This window comes from Vigna unguiculata, chromosome 3 (assembly GCF_037176805.1).
Source record: "Vigna unguiculata cultivar grain cowpea cultivar isolate G323 ecotype 2 chromosome 3, ASM3717680v1, whole genome shotgun sequence".
Lineage (NCBI taxonomy): Eukaryota > Viridiplantae > Streptophyta > Magnoliopsida > Fabales > Fabaceae > Vigna > Vigna unguiculata.
This window is the reverse complement of record NC_140794.1, coordinates 64,365,601-64,380,210: the sequence shown is the minus strand read 5'-3', so window position 1 is coordinate 64,380,210 and position 14,610 is coordinate 64,365,601. Positions and strand designations below refer to the sequence as shown.

The 14,610-nt window shown below is 27.1% G+C and overlaps 1 protein-coding gene across 1 annotated transcript; it reads left to right on the top strand.

Annotated features, from left to right (window-relative positions):
- Positions 1–6,621: 6,621 nt before the first annotated feature.
- Positions 6,622–8,101, top strand: LOC114179972 (spermidine hydroxycinnamoyl transferase-like). Its single transcript, XM_028066489.2, has one exon. It carries the CDS (start codon positions 6,622–6,624, stop codon positions 7,987–7,989), a length of 1,368 nt encoding a protein of 455 aa, XP_027922290.1. The 3' UTR covers positions 7,990–8,101.
- Positions 8,102–14,610: the final 6,509 nt, after the last annotated feature.

The following is a 14,610-nucleotide window of genomic DNA, read 5'->3' as shown; positions in this document are numbered from 1 at the left end:
AAGAAAATTACAAAATTTTTTGGATATATTTTTTAAAAAATTTAAAAATTTTGGGGGGCCATGGCCCCCCTAACCATACACTATAATCTGCCAATAGCAATGGCGACATGATATTCTTGTTGCATTGGAAACCAAAAACAATCTTAAAACTTATCCTTGAGAATAAAACAGGCATCGATACTTAGATCAATACTATTGCGGTGTTGCTTCCACTTCATGCTTTACTTTTTCCATACCTTATCCAATGCATTCATTTGTTTTTTATGATAGTTGTTCTTCTGACCATACTGTTTTTTGTCATAATATTTATGCCCAAGTTGAACCTTTCTCCTTCAAAGAAATTGCTCAACATGACTGCTGAAAACAAACTATGATGCTGAGTTACATGCTCTTGACAGAAACCAGACTTGGACTTTAGTTCCTCCTCCTTCTAGCATCAAGTCAATTGGTTGTCACTAGGTTTACAAACTAAAACATAAACCAGATGGAACATTTGCTAGGTTTAAAACACTGTTGGTGGCTAAGGGTTTTACTTAAATCGAGGGACTTGATTATTTTAAAACTTTCTCTCCTGTTGTCAAACTTACTACTGTCCGCATCCTTTTAGCCTTGGCCACTGCTAGTGGTTGGTTTATTTATCAGTTGGATGTTGACAATGATTTCCTCCATGGAGACTTACATGAAGAGATCTATATAAAGCCTCCACCTGGTCTTTCTCCTCCCTAGTCAAATCTTGTTTGTAAGTTTAACAAGCCTCTATATAGTTTAAAATAAGTTAGTCGTAATTGGAATCAAAAATTAACTTCAGAGTTACTTCTTCTTGGTTACACACAAAGCTCTATTGACCACTCTCCCACTCTCTCTTTGTGAAGAAATCTACCTATGTTATTACTGTTTTATTGGTTTATGTTGATGAATGTGGTTCTCACTGGCAACAACATTGTTGAAATTAATGTTGTAAAAGCTCATCTTCATTCTAGATTTCATATTAAAGATCTTGGCCCTATCTAATATTTTTTGGGCCTTGAAGCTTCTCGTTCTTTACATGGATTAGTTTTGAATCAAAGGAAATATTGTTTGGACCTCATTTCAGAGGCAGTGATGCTTGGATGTAAACCTACACCAACTCCATCTGATCCTTCTATCAAACTTCATGCCGAGGGAGCTTTTCTACCAGATTCTTCTTCCTTCTTCCTTTCCTTTCGACGTTTGATTGCACGATTACTTTACTTGACTAACACCAAGCCTGATATTAGTTTTGTTGTCTAACAACTCAACCAATTTGTTTCTTCTCCGTGTGAACCACATATACAGCAGGCTGTAAGGATAATTCGATACTTAAAACATGCTCCTAGATATGACCTTTTGTATAAATCTAACACCTCTTAAAATTTTGGTGTTTTCTAATTCTGATTGGGCGACATGTGTTAGTACCTGACTCTCTGTTTCTGGATATTGTGTTTTCTTAGGCACCTCTTTAGTTGCTTGGAAGTCTAAGAAACAAACCACTATTTCACGGTCTTCTTTTGAGGCTGAGTATCGCGCCTTGACATCCCTAGCATGTGAACTACAATGGATTCAATACCTTCTTCAGGATTTGTATTTTTCTGTTCCCACTCCTTGCACTACCTTTTGTGACAACAATTCTACTATTCACATTGTCAAGAATCTCACTTTTCATGAGAGAACAAGCATATAAAACTTGATTGTCACATTATTCGACAAAAGCTTGTTGATGGCCTTATCCACCTTCTCCATGTTCCTTCTACAAGTTAACTTGTTGATATGTTTACTAAGTCATTACATCATTCTACTTTTTGGGTTGCTACTTCCAAGTTGGACCTTTACAATCTTCATGCTCACCTTGAGAGAGAGTGATAAAAATATTATATATCTTGTGTTTTTATTTATATTGATAGAGATATCATATATTTGATTCTCTTTCATTCTTATGAAATATATTGTATTCTATATATTGAACAATGTTTTAATAAGTTAGTAAGCAAGCTCTCTTTGAGTGATTTTTCACCAAACACTTCTTGTGTGTATTTGAACACGATTTTGTACGCATGCTTCCTTCTCTCATAACTTATACATAGTAACAGTTATCAAAGGACTTTTCCATCCTTTGTGTGTTGCATTCTTTGGAAAGAGTGATTCTTTCCTTCCACCTTTCATATTCACCTCTTGTTCTTTCTTCCTCACCCAAATTTCAGGAAAAAAAAACTCAATTCTATCCACATTTATCTCATGGCCATAACTCTCGTCCTACTTGCCCCAATTAAGCGTAAATTATAGTTCAAAAAGTGAACTTTCATCTTGTTTTGGAGTTACGTCAATTTTAAAGTTCTACTAATTAAGATATTGACGTTTCTATAATACTATTGTGCATACTAGAATTTCTACCTTTTCACTAATTTTTCAAGTTTCTCACAAGATTTTAATCCTAAAGATCCTAAGTCAGTCCTTGTGTAACTATAGTTCACATAAGTTGTTTTTATATTGTAGTGTTTGTTTGTTGATATTTTTATACGGTAGTGTTTGTTTGTTCATACTTGATGTTTTACATTAACATGTTCTATCTATGATTTATTAGTTCATATATGTTTATTATGGACAATATTTAGGTATACAAAACATTTTTGTTTTAGTTTTATCCTTTTATAAAGATTTTGTGAATACGACTTTAGGTTTTAGAATGAGTTAAGTTAGGAGTTTGTAGTGTTTGTAAGTATTATACTAGTGCAAAAAAAATCAATCGCATTTAACTATGCCTAATATGTTATGATTTCACAGAAAACAAAACCTTTAAAAACATTGTGCCATATTTAAAATCATTGACAAAGTATAGCACCAGTTGTCTAGCACCAGTTGTCGATTCAAAATGTTCATAAATATATAACAAAATTATAAGTAATATAACAAAATTAGTATAAACTAGTTCTAACTTTTAGTTCTTAATAACTCTAGATAGAAAATACTTCTTCCATTGGACTTGGTCATTGAATTTTTACAAAAATATAGGAGAAATTAATAGTACTAGTACATAAAAATTAAAAAATTAAAATTAGAACATGTAAATGTTAATAAATTATCTTATCTCAACCACTTTCATGTCTTGCACAATTATTATCATTCATTACATGAGGCAATAGTCATAGTCAAAACTCTCAGTTTATTACGCTAAATTCATAGTAAAATTATTTAGATATAAATGACTTTTAACCAAACAAGATTCTGGATAGTATGCTCAACTCTTTGATATAAATGAAAAGAGGTATGTTAACATGATATATACCGAAACAAAAACATTTATCAGCCTCGTAATGCATAATTTGTACTTTCAATATTTGGACCTTGTCTATCTAGTATTTGTTAAATGCAAGTTTATCCTGCAAAACAGAACATCTTTGTCGAATCAAAGAGAAACAAATGTTCTTTACAAATATAGAAATTTTGTTTCACTCGATACATGCCACAAACTAGTAACCAACCATCTCAATCAAGATGAAGCTTTCTGCTTAGAAAAGAGAGTGTATATTCAATTTGATCCAAATTAATGTTACAGATTGTTCCTTTGAACTCAAAGTGACAATATACGCCTATTTAAACTCAATGTTGCCTAGTTGCATTCGGAGGGAACAAATATATAATTTAATTTATATATATATATATATATATATATATATATATATATATATATATATATATATATATATATATATATATATATATATATATATAAATATAATATCTCTTTAGTGTTTTTTTTATTCTTTCAATTTTACCTTTTAAATAATTTTTTTTAAAATTTAAATAATTATTTATAATAAAAAATTTATTTTTGAGTTTTATTATTTTAGTAATTACTCTTTAAAATTTTAATAATGAATCATAATATTTTTTTTTTACATAATACTATTTCTGAGATTTTTTATTTCAGTAACTAAAATTTATTTTATTTTAAAAAAATATTTCCCCATTGTAACTAAAATTTATTTTATCTTTAATTATATCTATAATTATATATGTATGACTATATTTAAAATTATACAAACATCTTAACGCCTACTTTTCTGTTAGTATATATAAAGGAAATTTTCATTGTGGTTATCTTTTAACTGTTTTTTTTTATTTAATTTTTTTTTATAAAGCATACCCAATTTTGTTATTTACATTTCAATTATCAATTTTATCCTTTAATAAACAATTTTTTTTTAAAATCAAAACAATTATTTTACCTTTTAAGTAATAATTTTGTTACATTTAACTGTTTCATTCATTTAATTTTTCTTTTAAATATATCTTTAATAAAAAAAATTATCTACAAAATAAATAAATAAATATTTATAATAAAATTTATAAATTTATTTATATTTAATTTTAAAATTAAAAAGAGTGAACATATCCACACATGTATTTTCACTAGTATATATAAAGGATATTTCTATTCTAAATTTTATCCTTTAACAAATAATGATCTTTTTAAAGTTAAAACAACTAATATAAAGTAATCACTTTACTAGATTTAATTGTTTCTTTTATTTCATTTTTCAGTGTATAAAGACCATTTTGGTATATTTACACTTTTATTTTCAATCTTACACTTAATAAATAACATTTTTTAAGTTAAAATAATTATTTTATCAATTTTACCTTTTCAGTAATTCCTTTGTTGTCTTCAAATGTTTCTTTCATTTAATTTTTTTTTAAATAACTACTTTTAAACTAAAATTAATATCTTTAATAAAAAATTATCTACAAAATATATATAAAAAATATTTATAGTCAAATTTAAAAAATTATTTATATTTATTTTTAAAACTATAAAATCTCATGTTTATCTATATATATAATTCATTTTGTGGTATATTTTTTTAAGGTACAAACCGAATACGGGGTCTTGCAGTTTGACTTTGCAAAACAACTAAGTCGTTACTCTCCTATTCCTCTTAATTCAAGAGGTTAATTGTCTTTGTTATTTATTCATGTATTATCATACATAGTGACCGTTATCTATCAATTTCTTAGATTTCTTTACTCTCTCCATCTCCTTTTCGTTAATTTGCACAATATATATATATATATATATATATATATATATATATATATATATATATATATTTAATATTTAAATGTTGACAGTGATGATTTATCATCTTCCTTTTGGAAAGCAGTGTTCTCTTCGTGATATTTCAAAAGGATGATTTATCATCATCCTTCAAAATCATTGTTGACCTGTATATTTGATGATAAAAGCAAGCATCTAACTAACGAAATATCAACCAGAAAATTAAATACATTTTTTCTGATTGCTTTCGTTTTACAGGGGTGAGTATGACCAGATTGACTAGTATGGATATAGTTCACTTGTTTCAATGAAATTGATCTCTTAAAAAAATATCATGTGATCTATTTTCTGTTTTATGGTTATATTTGGTGATGATAAAAATATATTTAACCTTTGTTTAATTTCAAAACAAAATTAATTAGAATGTACAGAGGCGGTTAAAGCTATCTCTATACTCTACACTTAACTCAAGTTAAAATTATATATTTTAGCAATGTAAGAAAAAGAAAGAAATATAAGATGAAAATTTTTAAATTTGATTGATGTGATGGCGTACATTTGATTGTACATTCATATTTTAGAAAATTTAGCAAATAATTAAAAATAATAATTTAATATAAAAAATTTAAAAAATCTAAATTAAAGTTAAGATAAAATTAAAATTAAAATACAAAATGTCATACTTTATTGTCATATTTAGGCTAAGACTAGGACATGTATGCATAATGGTAATAAAGTGGTATGTCATAAAAATCGACTCAAATCTTAATCATTATGAAATGTAGTGATTAGTTAATTTATAATAAAAATCTTTAATTATCAATTATCATAACATATTGTTGTAAGAGAAAGCATTTCATTTATAATTAGTAATTAGGTTATACCAAAAACAGAACTTCAAAATAGATTTTAGTTTATGTAAGGAATATTATATACGTTTGCATTTGAGATTCTTACACGAATTCCATTACTTCTATGGTTTTCCACTATTGATTCCATGCCATTTTTCAGGTGCTGGTGATTGATGCACATGCATGTTACGACTAGATGGCTTCAATACTCATCGAGCCGAGTGCCCTGGTGAGGACAGGGTCCATATCATGGCCCTTAAAATCGTCAGTGGTTAATCATATATATATATATATATATATTATAATAACTTTTTGGAAATCTTTAAAAGCTGCGATGCTTATAAAGTAATGCAAAGAGGCAATGTGAGTAATTAAATATCCATCTGTATGGAGATATTTAGAGCTACAGCCTTGTGAATGTGGCCCACCTTTTCTATTTGGACCCTTAAAATGGCTTACAAAGTAATTAACCCCTGCAAATATAGTAATTATAAATTGATTTTAAAATTGATGAAGTTACCTTCTCAGTCTTTTTCTATACTGTAATCAAATGACAATAAATGGGGACGGTGTATGTGACTATCATGAATCAAATTTTAGCCAAGCCCTATCAAATTTCAACCTATGACCGTAAAACACTTCAAATGAACATCTGATTCACTATCGAAAACCTTTTATCTTGTCTGAGAGAAGTCAAAAATGTCGGTAACCGTGAAAGAAAGCTGCACTGTGAGGCCAATGGAGCCAACGTGGTGCGGACGCGTAGCTTTATCTGAATTTGATCAAACAGGCAAAGTAACCCACGTGCCCTTAATCTACTTCTACCGTCTTCCACAAAACGCCATTTTTCAATATAACACCATTGCTTCCACCTTGAAGGACTCATTAAGCCGAGTCCTGGTGCCGTTTTATCCACTTGCCGGTCGTTTGCATTGGACAAACAATGGACGTTTAGAACTTGATTGCAACGCCACCGGCATTCGATTCATTGAAGCTGAATCCTCATCAACTTTACAACATCTCACTGATTTTTCATCTTCTAATGAACACCACTACCTAGTCCCTGCTGTGGACTACTACTCCCTCCCAATTCATGAGTTGCCGTTGGTTGTGGTTCAGCTAACGAAGTTCAAGTGCGGTGGCATTTGTATTGGCATAACACTTTCGCACGCAGTTGTGGATGGACCAAGTGCGCTGCACTTCGTATCCGAGTGGGCAAGGCTTTCACGGGGCGAGCCTCTGCATACGGTGCCATTCCTTGATCGGAAAATTTTACGTGCTGGGGAGCCTCCTTTGGTGCCACTAACAAAATGTCACCTTCACAAGGAGTTCAATGATCCTCCTTTCTTGCTGGGCCGAACCGATAACAGGGAGGAAAGGGAGAAGGAAACCGCAATGGCTTTCGTTAAAATAAGCAAAACCGAAATTGAAACATTGAAAAAGAGAGCAAATGAGAGTTCGCCTAGGCCTAGAAATGATCGTGGTTATTCCCGTTATGAGAGTGTGACTGGTCACATATGGAGATGTGCAAGCAAGGCAAGGGAGCACAAAGAGAACCAACCAACCGTTCTTACTATTATCGTTGATTCGAGGGGTCGCTTGAAACCTCCTTTGCCAAATGGGTACTTCGGGAATGCAAATTTGGATAGTGTTGCATGTAGTCTTGCGGGTGATTTGGTGTCAGAGCCTTTGGGGTATACGGCGAGCAGAATAAGGGAGGCAATTGAGAGGGTGAGCGATGAGTACGTGAGGTCTGGGATTGAGTTCTTGAAGAATCAGAAGAATTTAAGAAGGTTTCATCAAGATCTTCACGAAGAAGGGAGAGAGAAGGAGCCTTTCTTTGGGAACCCTAATTTGTCTGTGGTGAGTTGGTTGAGGTTGCCTATCTATGGCATTGATTTTGGGTGGGGGAAGGAGGTTCGTATGAGTCCAGCAACACATGACTTCGATGGCGATTTCGTGCTTCTTCCTGATCCTAATGAGGATGGATCTGTGCTGGTTTGTATAGGTCTGCAGGTGGTGCATATTGATGCATTTAAGAAGCATTTTTACCAGGACCTTGCATAACAATCATGGAGTGCATGAAGCTACCACAACTTCTGAACTTAGTATAACCTATAAAGAACCACCATGTCACTTTCCCCTCTTCTTTTCTTTTCCTTTCTTTCTGATTATATATTCCTTGTCATGCTTCTCATTTTTCATTTTCTTAGTTTAATCTTGTGTTTCCTTTACTATCATTAATTACACTTTCTGATTACAAATGACTAAATATTGATTTGGTGAAGTTTAAGAGGGAGGGTATCGGAAATTTGTGAATTCAACTACTCCAATTATCAAAAATTAATAACTAATATTGCCGATAAAAAAAAAAAAAACTATCAAATGACTAAATATGGTAACAAAAATTATTGAGGTATTGCATTGACAACATGACTAATATTTGGGAAATATTTTTGACACTTTTCTAGAAGTAAAGTACCAGCAAAAATATATGTTTTACTCATTAAATGTTTTAAACGACTAAAGCAGTGACCTATGTATGTTTTTGGAGGACTAAATTGTGGGAAAAAGACACGTGATTATTTAGAAGTTTAAAATATATAAACAGTTTAATCACCATTTTAATTCTTAAAATTACAATAGCTATTCAATTGGTATCGGAACCACTACAATGACTTTTGGTGGCAATCAGTTAATTTAGTGATTTTGATACAATCCTCAGAGTTATTCAAAGTAAAAACAAAACTCTGGAAGGTCCTCAACGGAAAATTGACCTAATGGGAGTTGATAATAAATCTATATAATTTTTTTACTGGACAACAATATAAATTAGTCATCAAAATTTGTAATCAAAGAATACATTGCTATATACCAGCAAATAATTGTTGCTGTTTTTTTTCTGTTTATTGAACTAAAAACATTATAATTATTAATGATCAGTTATTTAGTCTTAAAATTGAAATAATAGGTCATGTTGATCTTTGAACCTTTAAATTATCCATACATCAATTTAGTTAATTCGTTATTAGTAAGTTAAAAAGGTTGGATTTATATATTAAGCGTTTGGTTGGCCTGCTTGGTTATCAGCTTCTCACGTACCTAAAAGGCATAGAATATTTTTATTCGTGTAAAAGGATATACACTTTAATTACTGACTTTGCCTCTATTATGAAATCCAAAGTCAGGTAATTTTGTTATTTGATAATATTATGTATGTATATTTTGTTGGTAGTGTTCTTTACATTGGTGCATTTTATTCAAAGAAAGTTATTATATAATAGAATCTCATGCAAATAATTTTAAAATTCATGTTATCTAAGTTGTGAAATATATCATAGGTCATGAAGAGAGTTGGAGAAGCCTGAAAATAAAACTAAAGGAAAAGATGTGTTCATTGAAGAACCTTCTGTTGATGAAGTTTTGGTTGTTTAAGATATTAGAAACTCATCTTCAACGTCACTTCCTATATATAATATGGTGAGTTATTTTTATTTGCCTTTAAAGTAGGACAAAGGGGCTGGATCTTCAAGCCTTAGTGTAATGGAATGATTAATTCCTATTCCTAAATATTTCTATTGCCTCCTAATGTAATGATTGAAAGGTATTAAATAGGAGCTATTATAGGTTGACAAAGGTTTTTTAACAAAGTTTTGACAAACTTTCTTATTTAGGTAAAAATATTATTTTATTACTTTATTTTAATTAAAAGATAAAAATTTAATGTACTTTAATTTTATTTTAGAAACTTTGTTAAGTTTGTTAAAAAAAATTGTCAAAAGATAATTTTTCATTAAATAACTCTTGATATATGATCATAGAAAGGTTGGTTCTATAATTGGTTCTATAATAGATTACTACAAGAGATCTTTCATACTCTACTATTATTCTATTTTATAAAAATCGTAAACGGTGTAACTCCCTATATAACGTGGAAGAATATGATAGTGTTTGTCCGCTAATTTTTTATGTTCTTCGAATGCATTTTACATTTACTACTAAAATAATTAATATTTCATACCTATTATTTTGTTTTGAAATTTTTTTTTAGAAAATACTTACAAATTTTGTTGTGAAAAAAAAATTACAAGAAATTGCTATCAATTTTTTTGTAAAATATTTTGTATAAAACACTTTTCACAACAAATTTTGTAGGAAATACTTGCAAATTTTATAATTTTGTAAAAAATAATTACTTACGAAGGAATTACCTGTCAATTAAAATTCTTAGAAAAAATGGCAGAAAAAAAGTTTTTAATTTCAATAGGAGTAAAGGTAGGAGTTTAAAATGTTTGTAAGTTTATATTATAGTTTGTATTTCAAAAGCTTATTCTATATAAGTTAATTTTATTTTACTACAAAATAGATTTTTAATATATTCCCTGTAAAGGCAAAAAAAATCCTAAATCCTAATCTCTAAATTCATTGTTCAGAAAACCACTTAAAGAACTTGGAGAACATATGACAAGGATTAGAGCAAGAAAAGCAAAGGAAGTTTTTCAATAAGTGTTGTCCATATTATTTGAATACAAACCCAATTTTCAAAGGAGAAAAGACCAAGGTTGTGAATTGCATCATGTCCTAAATAGAGAAGGACTAATATGCGCCACTTTGTTGTGTGTGTGTGTGTGTGTGTGTTTTTTTTTTTTTTTAAGATATTAGTTTGTTTAAATAATGGCCCAATCCTTTGTAAAATTGGTTGACCAAATTATGTTTGGGTTAATCAATTAATGGACTCTAGTTTGGTTTTATTTCAAGTTGTAATAAGGACCCAATTGATAACTTAGTTCATCAACCTTTGGGGGAGACCAAGAGGATGCATAATTTTTGGGTAACTTTTGAGTTGTCACAATTTCAGTTACAATCAACCATTAAGAAATGATATTATTATTAACTTAAGTGGGATGTAATTGCAATTCATTATTTCTTAATAAGATTTAAATTTAAAACTAGTTTTCCTTACTTGTGTAGGAGCAAGACCAAGGTCCTTCAATTTTAAGCACCCCTAAACACTAAGATGGACATAATCTATACAAGGAATATAGATTCTGATCACGTCCTACTGATCCTAATTAGACAAAGGTTTTTAGAACCTTATACCCCCACATCCAAAAGCAATTCATCCTACATGAACACAAAACCCCAAATTAACTCTAAAATTGATAAAAGGAAAACTCACTGTGTTCAACAATTGGATCAGATAAAATTGTAGCTCTTGCCGACAAACAATGCTTCTCGATCTCCAAATAAATGAGTAGGGTGTGAGAGAGAAGGTAGAGAACTCTAAAAAATTGGTATTTAGAGAAGTAATATATTTTAAAATAATGAAACTTATTTATAACAAAACTATTTATACTAAAATATTTTATTATTAAAATAATTAAATATCACTATTTTAAAATCATTACGGTCCTAAAATACCATTTTATAAAGGTTCTCACAAATATACTAGGAAATTTACTTTATTATCCATATTTCTTTTATTAACAAGTGTCTCAATATTATTTTTTTTGTCATTTGACACTGTTAATTTATTTTTATTTTTATTTATTTTGCTAGATGTGCATAGATGTAATTTTACAATTTTATTTTATTTTTAAACTTATTTTTCCTAAAAAAGGACTTATATTTTTATACTATTTTTTCATTTTTAATTTTATCTTTTTATAATTTTTAATTATTTGGTCATTTCATAAATTATTAAAGAATAACTTATATTTAAAGTATTAATTCTTTTATATACTATTTTTTTTCTTTTAATTTTCACTTTATGATTTCTGAATACATGTTCATTTAATAAAATTAAATTTAGAAAAACATATTTGTATTTTATTTCTTAAGATAATTATATATATATATATATATATATATAAATTTATTATAATATATTATCTTTTATAATATAGGAATAAAATATACTAAGAAATTTACTTCTTATCCATTTTTTTTTACATGTGTTGAAAAAGTTACTTTTTTAGTCATTTGACATTGTTAATGTATTTTTTATTTATATTTATTTTGTCACATATGCATAGTAATAGGAATGATAGTGAAACATCATAGGACGAGAACAAGTTTCATTATTCCATACATAACTTTAAAGAAAAGATTTATTATTATCTCCATATTCATATTCAACGGGTATAACACTTTTATTTCATCATCATTCCCACCGGATAATGGTACATACATGTACTCATGTTCATACATGCTTTCTTACTATTTTAATATCAATTATTTAGTTTTAAAAAAACAAATCATGACAAAAAAAAATATTATCAAATATTAACACCAAAAAGACATATTCTTGGTTTTTTAATATCAAATGTTTAGAAATAAACTATAATTATATACAATTCAAATTAGAGTACCAAATAAAATTTCATAAAAATAAAAACATTTATTAATTTTTTAAATGTTAATGAAACAAAGTTGATAAATTTTAAAAAAATATTTTAAATGTATATTTACTTCCTTTTTCTAAATTTTAATGAAATTTTTTTAATGCACTAATGAAAATTACAATACACTCTTTGAACAACATCCCACAATGAATAAATATTAATCTAATAACAATTGAAATCTAGTAAATAAAATATATTTATACAATTACAGTGATAAAATTACACTTATGATAATGACTTAGAAAATAAAAATAATTATATAAAAGAGAATAAAAAATAACATTCTAGATAATAAGAATAAACAACAATTACAAATAATAAAAATAATTAAAAATGATCAAATTTGTGTCTTATAAATAATTTTATACACCATTAAACAAAATCGTATAAAGAAAAATAAATGTATAATTAAGGGTGTGATATGATGAAATCTAGAAGATCTAAGGAAAAATCTCTTTTTATACCAAACTCATAGAAATGTGAAGAGATAATGAAAATTGTTTTAAATAAATCAAAAATTTTCAAATGAAACAAAAATTAAGATCAAAGAGAAAAAAAATTAAAACTTTTGTATATTACCTATTAAATGAATGATTTATTCCTTTAAACACTTAAAATTAAGAGTCAAATGTTTTTTTTTAAACAAGAAATACAGATATTAAAAGGAGTAGAATATTAAAATAGAAAACATAAAAACTATTTAATTAATTAATAATACACAATTTTAATATGACTTAAATAATGATTTGGTCATATTATTCGTTCGAATCTTTTAATTACTTTTTTTTTTAATTTGGTCATAATATTCATCAATTTTATTCAATTTTGTCATTTTTGCTAATATTGTTAAAATAGTTAACGGAGTATGAACAATAACTACCACATGTCATTTTGTCATTTATTTTATTTATTTTAATTTTTAAAAAATTATTTTTTTTATTTAAAACAATGTCCATATGTCAAGCTGATATCATGTCAGTGTTATTTTGTGGTTTTTTTAAATTTATTTTTTTATTTAAAAAATTCCACTTGTCAAGCCAATATCATGCCATGTTTTGTGGTCAATTTTTTATATTCAATTTGGTCATAATATTCATTATTTTTTTTTTCAATTTAGTCCTATTTTTTTTAATTTGGCATTTTTTTCCTCTCCAACTTGAGACAAAAATTAATTTGTATATAAATGTTATATGGATATTCTTATTAAAATGCATATTTTTATTAAATATTTTTAATTTAGAGTTAGAGTTGGTTTAAAATTAAAATGAAAATTTTCAAAATAGACAATAACACCATTAATTTAAATTTTTAAGAGGTTAAAATACTTAATATTATATTAAATTTGATTACTTTATATTATTTTAAACCTCTTAAAATTTAAAATTAATGGTGTTATTCCCTATATTAAGTATTTTTAACCTCTTAAGATTTTAAATTAATGATGTTATTCCTTATTTTTATTTTTTTTGTTTTAATTTTAAATCAATTCTAACTCTAAATTAAAAATATTTAATAAAAATATGAATTTTAATAAGAATATCAGTCTAACATTTATATAAAAATTAAATTTTGTTTCAAATTGAAGAGGGATAAAATTGCTCAATTTAAAAAAAAAATAGGACCAAATTGAACAAAAATAACAAATATTATGACCAAATTGAATATAAAACTGATTGACATGTGGTATGATATTGACTTGACATGTGAATATTTTTTAAAATAAAAAAATTAAGAAATCACAAAATGACATGTGACATGATATCAACTTGACATGTGACATTTCTTTTGAATAAAAAATTATTTTTTAAAAAAATAAAAAAATAAAAAAAATCACTACAAATCACAAAAATCACAAAATGACATGTGACCATTAGTGTTCACAATCCGTAAACTATTTTAACGGGTGTTAGTGAAAAGGATCAAATTGAATAAAATTAATGAATTTTAGAACCAAATTAAAAAAAAATATGACGAAATTGAAAAAATCAAACGAATACTAGGACTGAATCATTATTTAAACCTTTTAATATAACCTTAGGATAAGAGGAAAAGTAACTTAAAAGGACGTGAGTACAAAACAAGTAAAACAATTAAAAGAGATAAAACAAAATATGTAACAAAAAAAATGTGAAATTCAAAACTAAGAGAATAATATATATATATATATATATATATATATATATATATATATATATATATATGAAAAAAAATTTTGACTGTATATATGTTCTTTTTAGGTTTACTCTTTTAACAGTTATTTTTTTAATTTAAATAATTATTTATA

Coding starts and splice junctions, on each gene's coding strand:
- LOC114179972 (XM_028066489.2), top strand. CDS start 6,622: ATGTCGGTAACCGTGAAAGAAAGCTGCACTGTGAGGCCAATGGAGCCA.